Consider the following 9,471-nt stretch of genomic DNA (forward strand, 5'->3'; position numbering starts at 1 on the left):
CTCTTAGCTGCTGTTGAGCACAAAGATAACTTGTGAGGTCTGAAAGTTAGTGCTGTACCAACTGTAGGGATTGAAAGATTGAAATGTACTTGTGAAAGCTGTGTACATGTCTATTGTTACTGTTACTGAAGGTTTTCCTAACTGTGTGCTGAAATTAGACTTGGAAGTTTTGCTTCTTCAGAGTAAACAAAAAATACATTTATCAGTGCTCACAGTTGCAATATACCCTTTAATTTGTATAGGTAAGTTGAAAAGTGTGGTCTGTTCTTCTGAGGCAGCCTTGTGAGTGTGGTATAGAAGTTCATCTTAAATCAAAAATAATAGTAGGGCTTTTTTTTGTTAGCTTGTTTTACATGTTACGTAGCTCTCATTTGCATTCCAGATTGTATATCTATATTTAAATCGGAGATTGTGGCAATATGTGGTGGTAGCTGCCTAAGTTCCTTTTAATTAAGTATTTACAGTACTGAAACAGTTGGTAGGTCTGGATTCATACCTGAAGTATTACAGTATTGATATGTGAAATGCTGTTTGGCTAGTGGAGGAGGTATAGCCCAAGAGATCAGTCATGTTAAGCAGGCTATAAATATGTACTTATTAGGTGTGTGTGCATTGACGTGCTGTGATTGTTGGCCAGTATATTGCTCCTTAGTGGTGGAGATTGCAATAGGGAAGAATTGTCTGCTGGTGGCATCAGTAGCAGTTCTCTTAATGAATGGTGACCATTAGCAAAGCTTAGAAGTGGGATATCAACATATCCTTAGCAAGAAAATGTGTGTGCATGATGCCTTTTTTAGAAGGTACAGACATAAGCTGTGGTAGGATACATTATTCTAGAGACTTCCATAAAGTTGTACAGGAATTGCAGTGCATAAAGTAGTAGAGGGGTCAAAACATCCTTTTGACAAAGTCAGCGACATTGGAAAGCTGTCATAGGCAGTCTGAGTGAAAAATGGTTTTTTGTGAAGTTGTACCAAGTAGTGTTGAAAGGAAGAGAACTGGTAGCAATGAAATAAGCGCGTTCCCTCTGGGCTGCTTGAGATGACTCACTGTTCACAGTCAAGAAATCCATGAGGGTCATAATCCGCAAACAATTCCTTTTGATACTCATCTCCAGTTGTGCTTGAATCTAGTGGTATCCCTCTAAGGAAGCATTAAGGGTCTGTCTTTGAATTTGTCTGAAGTGCCCCTTTGTGGAATCTGGGAGAACAACAATCAGCAGCTAACCAGGTCTGTGGAGAGAAACTTCTTTGTCACAGTAATTCTAAACCCTAACTTTAGTACCAGGCAATATTGCACAGATCAGGATATTTTCTGGGTTTGAAGGGAATGTTTGGAATGTGTGCTGTGAATGCCAAATAATCCATTCAGTAATGCGGACTGCTCTTGTTTTTAAGTTGGAGTGGAAGAGTAATGCTGATGGCCTCCCCTACTGATTTGTTTATTCAAAAATGAATAAAACAACCCAATGGAAAGTGAGAACATACTGAAATAATGGCTTCTACTCTCATTGCTTGCAGAATGTTCTTGCAGTCTCAGATTTAACTGGATCCCACTTGTGCGTGAGTTTTTTTGCTCATGACTTGAAGTTAGCTTCAAAAGTCTGATCTGTCAAAAGTTGTAATTCTCTGACAGGTGTATTTCTGTGCTACTTGATACAAGTTTCTTGTTAGGATCCTCTTTGTAAAAGACTTAACACTTCACAGTGTTTGTCCTTGGTTGATAAGAGAGGCTCAAGGATAACATTCCAAATAACAAAAACTTATCTTTGTTTTTCAAAGTCTTTGTTTTTCAGCCAAATTGCCAGTGTGTTTGAAGGGGTACTGCAGAGAATCCAGAGCAAAACAGCAGGTGCTCATGCACTTTAATGAACTAGCAGCTTTTCCTTCTTTTTTTATTTAATCATTTTTTTCCTTGTTATTGTTGCTAAATCAGTGCAGTGATGGACACTTTCAGAGCCCTAGGAAATAAATAATGTGCATTCTCAGCCTGGACAGAAATATTCCTTGATAATGCTGCTTCCTCGCACAGGGGAAGGTCCTGTCAAGTAATGCAAACCCTTTCTTTGTGGCAAACAGTGCTTCCATATGAAATGTGAATTTAACTGGCATTCTTACAGCATCTGTGGGTAGCTGTAAGATGCAGTGCTTTACTTGGTGGGGCTTCCAATTAATGAAGAGCAGTGCTGGATTTTCTGAGATCTAATGGTGCTTTACTGGAGGGTGGTGCTCATGAAGCAGAATTTTGTGTGGTTTGGGGAAAACAAGAAGACAGAGGAACAAATAATGGCTGTCGAGGTAAAGTTGATGAGACAGTTCTTGTAGAGGAGAAAGAAAAATCCCCATAACAGCCAATGTTTGTTTGGTTTACTACTTATAAGCAACCCCTCCTTGTCCCTTACCCTTTACTGACCAGTATCTTCTGTTCTCTTCAATATAGCCAAGTCCATGGAAAGCCAACAGAAGTGAACATAAACCAGGCTCGCTTTCCTCCAGCCGTGACTCTGCCTTTACCAGTCCAGTGTCTGTAACCAAACCAGCGGTACTGGCGAGTGGCTCAGTCCTCACCTCTCCCAAAGAGGTAAGGGGTTGGGTTTGGGAACAGGGTGGGAACTCTTGTCCCTATCACCTACTATAGCTGCAACATGATAAGGTCCTCTCTGTATATGGTACCTACCTTTGCACCCATGAAGAATGACTTGCTTGTACATTCTTAGCATGTTCTGTCACATCTGATACACCAAAAGAAATAAAAATGTGGCTTACCTGGCTACAAAGCCATTGGTGCTTGAATGTATTAGAGTTTTCCTCAAATATAAAATGCTTTAAATAGTGTTGCATAACGAGACATGCATAGACTTGATGTTATTGGAGTGCAAATACCAAGAACTGATGTAAATAGATAAGTAAACTGATTCCATGTGGTTTTTCAGTATGGGAAAAGAAGTGGAAGGAGAACAATCTGACTCATTTCCTTTCTCTAGGAGCACAACAGCACAAGCAGTGATCTCTGAGGGGGTTGAGAGAGTTTAACATGTGTATATGTGTCTTCAGCTGCAGTGTCTGGTTTTAATTTTGGTGTTGGAAAGAGGTAATGTGCTGAGGTGGAAACTGACTCCCTCTGGTTTTGGTCTGAAGTACAGAGAGAACCTTGGTATATTACTCTGGTAACATTTCAGCAGTAATGGTGACATAACATGTTTTGGCCAGCATTCCTATGCTTTGCTCCATAGTTTGTATACAGGATGCTGGTTTGGACCCTGGAAGTCCATAAAGCTTAATAGAAAAGTGGCACTGAATAACTTTTCTCCTCTGCTCCTCAAGATTTAACAGGTTTGTGAGCATATGTAAAACGAACACAAATGAAAAACAATACTCCAATAGATGACATGTTCATTCAAATGTAACAGTGGGTTGGGGTTTTTTCTAGTTATGCATTTGTCTTGTTCCTTTACAGATCTTGCTTCCAAAATACAGCCTTGTCATCTTTATGATTCTCTGCTTTGCAGGCTTTACTTTACAACAGCCTGTACTTTTATGCTTTAGCCACTGCTGAGCGTATAAGCAGTCATTAAAAAGCAATAGTTAACAAGCATGCGCCTGTCACTGGCAAATAGATCTTACACTCCACTCGTTTCCCTTGCTTTTGTCTGTCCTTAGTCTAAGTCCTTTGTGCTACTGACAGCCTGCACTTTTGTGTAATGCACAGCACAGAATGGACACCTTTGCAGCATAAATATGTAAAGTTCAACAGGCAGATGCTGAGAAGGGCATTCACTTTATATCATACAGCATATCCGTATCATACTGTATGTCAGTAACGCAAGTCATCTCCTCCACCCCCGCCCCTCCAAGGTCTTGTGTGAATCTTTAGTCAGCAAAGGTGTCAGGTACTCATCTGACAACCAGAGGAGGCAGCTGGGATTTCCTCAGAACAAGCAGTACTGCCTTGAATACTTCTTGTATTACCAGTGTCAATCAATTGAACAAAAAGGCTTAAAAATTCCTCCGAACTAAAACTGAACACTTTTTCTTTTTTTTTTTTTCTTTGAATCTGTTGGAGACTTGCAGTATGAAAACACAGGAGCATGGCCAGCAAATACTACTGTAATCCTTGCTCCACAGGCCTGCTGCAAGTAATCTCTGCTTTTTTGTTCCTGAAATGGGGATAATGCCTCTCCTGCAGAAGCGTTGCAAATAGCACCTCTATTCATAAGAGACCACAATGTATTGAAAACTAAAACGATGCCAGCTAGCAGTGGCACTGTGTCCCCACAAACCAGTCTAAAATAAGCAGATTAAGATACAGTCTGAAGTCTTAAAATGATTCAGAATGACTTTTCTGTAAGAGTAGCCATCCCTGTTATGTAGACTGACATCTGAACAAATCTGAGATGATGCATAGTGGTCTCAATAAACTGAGAGCTGCCTTGATGTTTCAGTCAAAGGGATGAACTCACATTTAGAAAAGATGCCCAAAATGCCTACTTGTACCCCTTTCATACTAAAGAGAATGTTACGTAAAACCCCTTCTACAGAAAGCTCTGCATAAAACCAGAATTGAGGTGAAAATAAATTCACTGTCAGGAATCTGTGTTTCTAAACTTTGGCTATAACTGTTTTCCACTAATGTGTAGAAATTAAGGTTTAGTACTTCAGCAGTTTATGAAACATTAAAACAGACACTAGCGAAGAGCTGGAGTATTCCAAATTACCAGAAAACATGTAGTTTTTAGTCTCCTTCGTTTATTGTTACCTTCCATTTCTGAAGCCAAACTAGTTGCTGTGTAAAGAACTTAATTTCAGTACTCTGCTGGCTTTTTATCCTAATACTCACAGTCACTTACCTGTTACAATTGCTGATTTGTTCTTTACTGTGTTGAATTAGGCGAAATCTGAAAAGGCCACCTGAGAGATGTTTACTGTAAAGGATTTCTTTCAGCATGCACTTCCTTGAAAGGCATTATTTCACACGTGTTTCATGTGCAACAGGCATGAGAAATACAAGCAGCTGTTGCTGCCTTGGTTCTGTTTTGCTAAATATTTTAGTTCCCTTGATCTTTGCTCAAAGCCCTATGAGTGTGATAAAAATACTGTACAAAGGAGACTCATTTTGAAGAGCCTGAATTTGCAGCCTTCCCACCCTAGCTTTAAAAAAACCCAAATGGGTGAGAGAAAAACACTACAGGCTTTAGGAAATGTTACTGTATTTTAATATTGAGGAAAAAAATCAAAGCAAGTAAGTGAAGGAAAAGAATAGTTTTGCATGCAAGAGTCTGGTGTCAAGTATCCATATTAATGAATAAATTCCTTTTCTTAGAGTAGCCAGATATGAAATCCACATAAGCAGAAGGTTAAGAAATCAAGAACTTCCACATTACATGCTCTTAGATTTCTTTTGCATGTCCAGTGAAAATGATGGAACAGATTAAATTGAAAGCTCATCTTGGTTATCAATGTTTCTGTTGCAGTATCATGGCTGGGGCACCAGTAATGCACAAACTGTTGTGCCTTACACCTGGTTCACAGCTTCAGAATCATTAAGAAAGCTTAAACACTGTGGAAAAGCATGGGACGTTACCTTGGGTTCATGAATTTAGCTGAGCAGAGTTCCCACAGGCTCCGGGTTTTCTGTGTGTGGCTCCACACTGAACCATCTGGGCTGCGAGTGTACACAGTGAGGAATCAGCAGCACGCTCTCCAGGGAGAATACTGAGGCTGGCTACCTATTTCACATCACTTGTGGTTAGTTAAGGATGTGACCACTCCCTGAAAGGAGATTACAACCCCGTAGCTTGATTTAGGGGTAGAGTCTGTCAGGATGCTTAAGATGCAAATTTGAACTGAGCCTAATTTCCTTAATTTTTGTAGAGTAAGAGTCCTGCATGAGGTTCGTTGCCTTCATACTGTTGTAGGTTCCAGCACTGCTTTAGGGTTACATTGTCAAGGAACAGAATAAACCTACTCATGGCCATGTGAATTGACTCCTTGGAGAAGAAAACATGAGTTGATACTGATAAGTGGGGAGAACAGTGTGCTGAAGAGGGCTCTATCTTTGCAGAAATACAGATTGAAGGTCTCTATATTCTACCTTCCTTGTCTAGAGTCCTTCCAGCACCACCCCTCCCATCGAGATCTGCTCTTCACGCCTGACGAAGCTGATGCGCCGTACCACTGATAAGAAGAGCGAGTTCCTGAAGGCACTGAAAGATGATAGGAATGGGGAGATAACCGAGAACAGAGAATGTGACAAACTGGATGATGTAAGATCTCTGTCCTTACTGTATATGTGATCATTATGCATTTAAGGAGTTGGGTACTGGAGAAGGAAAAAACCAGAGCTGTGTATGTAATTCAGACTCTGGAGGAGAAAAGGAATGACTTCCAGTGGTCTGGCATACATGCCAGCAGCAGTAGTGCACAGCACTGCAATGAAGGGAAATCTGTAACTTGATGAAATACAAATGGGTAAGTCATGAGATGGAAGGGAAGGTCCCAGGTGGTGAAGGTAGTCTAGATTTTTGCAAGGATTTTCTAAGGAGTAGAACAATACCATGTTTTAACATCTTAATTTGCTTTCAAGGTTCCTGCATGTTCAAGGTTCCTGAAGCCACTGATGATGGCTTTGTAATCCAGCACTTACTCCCTTCACACAAAAGTGCAGTCCACCAAACATCATTCATACTGTGTTGTCACAGCCAGGTAGAAGTTGCATTAAACCACTGTCAGTCCAGGCTCTGTAAAAAACACTGACTCAAGGTGAAAGGCTTGGCTTTACTTCCGAAAGCAGAAGCTTGGACTTGGAAATGTGCTATTGGCATGGTCTTTGCAGGCACTCTTTGATGCTCTTATCTTTTATTAGATGGAGAGCAACAGCACACCAGAACCAAAGGAAAACTGGGAAGAGAACTGCCATCAGAATGGCCTTTCTCTCCCTTTGCCAGAGGAGGGGGAAAACCTCTCTCATTCATTGGAAGCAGAACACAGGTGAGTAAATGGCAAAATGAAGTGGCTGGAGTAAAGGAGGATGAATCCTTGGACTGTGTGAGGAGAAGGAAACTATTTCAAAGTACACTCTTTCTGAGAAGCAGCAGTAGCTTTGTGTGCCCTGAATCAGTGTGTGAGCTTCATGACTAGTGCTGGGCTGGGTGGAGTCTCACTGAAATTAAAACAAGAACAGTGATGACAGGGGAGCCAAAACTTTACCATGGTCTGTAATTAAATTCCAGTGCTTCTCTAGTGCCACATCCCTGTGTGTTAATGCTGCCTAGATATTTACCAGCCCACACTGGGAGTTAGCATGAACCTGGTGTGATTCTGGTTGATTCACAAGCAGGTGTCCTAAATGTAATAGTCTGAAAACTGAAGATACACCCTCACACACACACACCACTTTCTGTCTGTGTGTACAACATTCTTGTGCTGCTTTAAATGCTGTAAAAGTAGAGGAGAGTAAAGAAAGTATTTACCTAGTATCTCAGCTTGTATTTCCCTTCCATAAGCAAGCAGTGTGTGAGCAACTGGTGCAAGCAGATAGTAAGTTTTAGGCCATTCTGAGCTGTGATACTGGTTAGATTGCCTCGTGTCCTCCTTCAGCATCCTTGGGTAGAATTTCAAATCTCTGCCTTGCTTTTCTTCTGCCAGGCCAGTTATTTATCCATTGTACAGGAATCCTCATGATTAAATATTTGTAAAAGACATTGAAAAATGTTGGGTAAACACAAAGCATTGTTGAAGTGGTCTCTAATATAGAAGATTCCCTGGTGAATTGGGAGTGATTTAATACAAAACCTTGTGCTTCGTGGACAGAATGTCCTCTCCTTTGCCACTGTTGCCTTGCTTTAATTCCCATGCCTCTTTTTTTCTCCACAAATCAGGTTATTGAAAGAAATGGGATGGCAGGAGTATCCTGAAAATGATGAGAACTACCTTCCCCTCACGGAGGATGAGCTCAAAGAGTTCCAAATCAAATCAGAGCAGGTATGTCCTAAAGCTCTTGCCAGTTGTGACTGCTCTTCTCCCTCTCTCTTCTCATGCACAAATTGTCTGTGGTGTAGTTCTTACGGATATTGGAAAAGACAAAGGGTTGAAGTGAGATTGTAGTGCAGTCAATGACTGCATTATCCATGCAGAGTGGGTGTAGACAGTTAAACATGTAATTTGTGCCCACAGATGGTTAGTGGCAGTCACTCCCCACGCTTCTGCTTGTTTTAAAACTTACTTTCATTCCTACAGCGAAGAAGAAATGGATTTGGGAAGAATGGATTTCTTCAGGGCCGCGGCTCCAGCCTGTTGTTCCACTGGAGAAGCACTTTTAAGACAAAGATTGAGGACTCAGACACAGAAACTAGTAGCAGCGAAACGTCAGATGACGATGCCTGAAAGTGGGCACAAGAAAATTAAAATAAATAAAACCAACCCAATAAACTCAGTTCATAGTTCAACACGTGTTTGGGGTTGTATAAACTAAACAGAGTTTATTCTGTCTCCAGTCTGTTCAGTTTTTTCTTTTGTTGTTGATACTTCATGCACAAGGGAAATAATTGTATCCCAAAGAAGAGAGAAATTGGCTTCTTTAGCTTTTTCTTTTGGTTTTGCCCTAATGCTTAATAGAAGTTTGTGCAGCTAGCAAATTTTGACAAAAATCCCTTGTGGGGCAGTGCACAAGTTCAGTCTTGTAAGCAGGATACAAGTGGCTGACTGATCTTTGCAACAACAAGCTTCTAACAGTGCCGCCCGCATTACACAATGGCGTGCGGCAACAGTGTGCTAAAACAATCATTGTCAATGACAAAATGGCTATTGAAGTTCTAATTATGTTAAATTAATGCTAATAACATGAATATTTTATTTTATTTTATTTTTTTTGGCGGCTCGGGGAGCTTCATCACTTAACCAGGCGTTTGTGGTTTTCTTTTTTTGGGTACAGCTGTAAAATATTTGGATATAGGAATTGTTTGTGTTCTTCTTCTTGCAGCCTTGATATTCAGGGTGGATTGTAAAATATAAATTTTTTGTGAGATTTCAAAGATTAAGATTATTTTGATAACATTATTTACAGATTTAAAAAAGTGACTATCACATTGAGTCTGTATGAGGGGGAAAAACTACTGCATCAAAAATAACTAACTTGGAATAAATATTTTGCATCAGTTTGCCAATTCTAATTGTCTTTCTTATGTAAGAAAAGCCTTCCTGTAAAGGGACTTGCAACTTTTGGGGATTTAATAGCACTGGGGATAAATAGTTTCTTTTCCCACTGTATTTTTCCACTTGGCAAACATCGCTGTAGCACTCAGACTGCAGAAGCTAAACTCTCCCTTTAAGATGGGAGAGAGAGAACAATGCTGAGATATGATAGCCCATGGTTGGTTGGTTGGTTTTTGGTTTTGTTTTTTTTTTTTTTTCTTTAATGAAAATCATTCAAATTATCTTCTACTAAAGCAGTTTGCTTCTTTTTTTCTGCTTCATA

General features: G+C 40.2%; 1 protein-coding gene across 1 annotated transcript in view; it reads left to right on the plus strand.

Moving 5' to 3' along the window:
• GPBP1L1 (GC-rich promoter binding protein 1-like 1) overlaps positions 1-9,160 on the plus strand; it is a 17,231-nt gene extending 8,071 nt beyond the window's left edge. The window contains exons 7-11 of the mRNA XM_010017327.1: positions 2,440-2,580; positions 6,104-6,262; positions 6,862-6,986; positions 7,877-7,979; positions 8,235-9,160. Of these exons, the coding sequence (XP_010015629.1) occupies positions 2,440-2,580; positions 6,104-6,262; positions 6,862-6,986; positions 7,877-7,979; positions 8,235-8,381 (675 nt within the window). The 3' untranslated portion in view covers positions 8,382-9,160. The remainder of the gene's footprint in view (positions 1-2,439; positions 2,581-6,103; positions 6,263-6,861; positions 6,987-7,876; positions 7,980-8,234) is intronic.
• Positions 9,161-9,471: the final 311 nt, after the last annotated feature.

This window comes from Nestor notabilis, unplaced genomic scaffold (assembly GCF_000696875.1).
Source record: "Nestor notabilis isolate BGI_N333 unplaced genomic scaffold, ASM69687v1 scaffold16146, whole genome shotgun sequence".
NCBI classification, from domain to species: Eukaryota; Metazoa; Chordata; class Aves; order Psittaciformes; family Psittacidae; genus Nestor; species Nestor notabilis.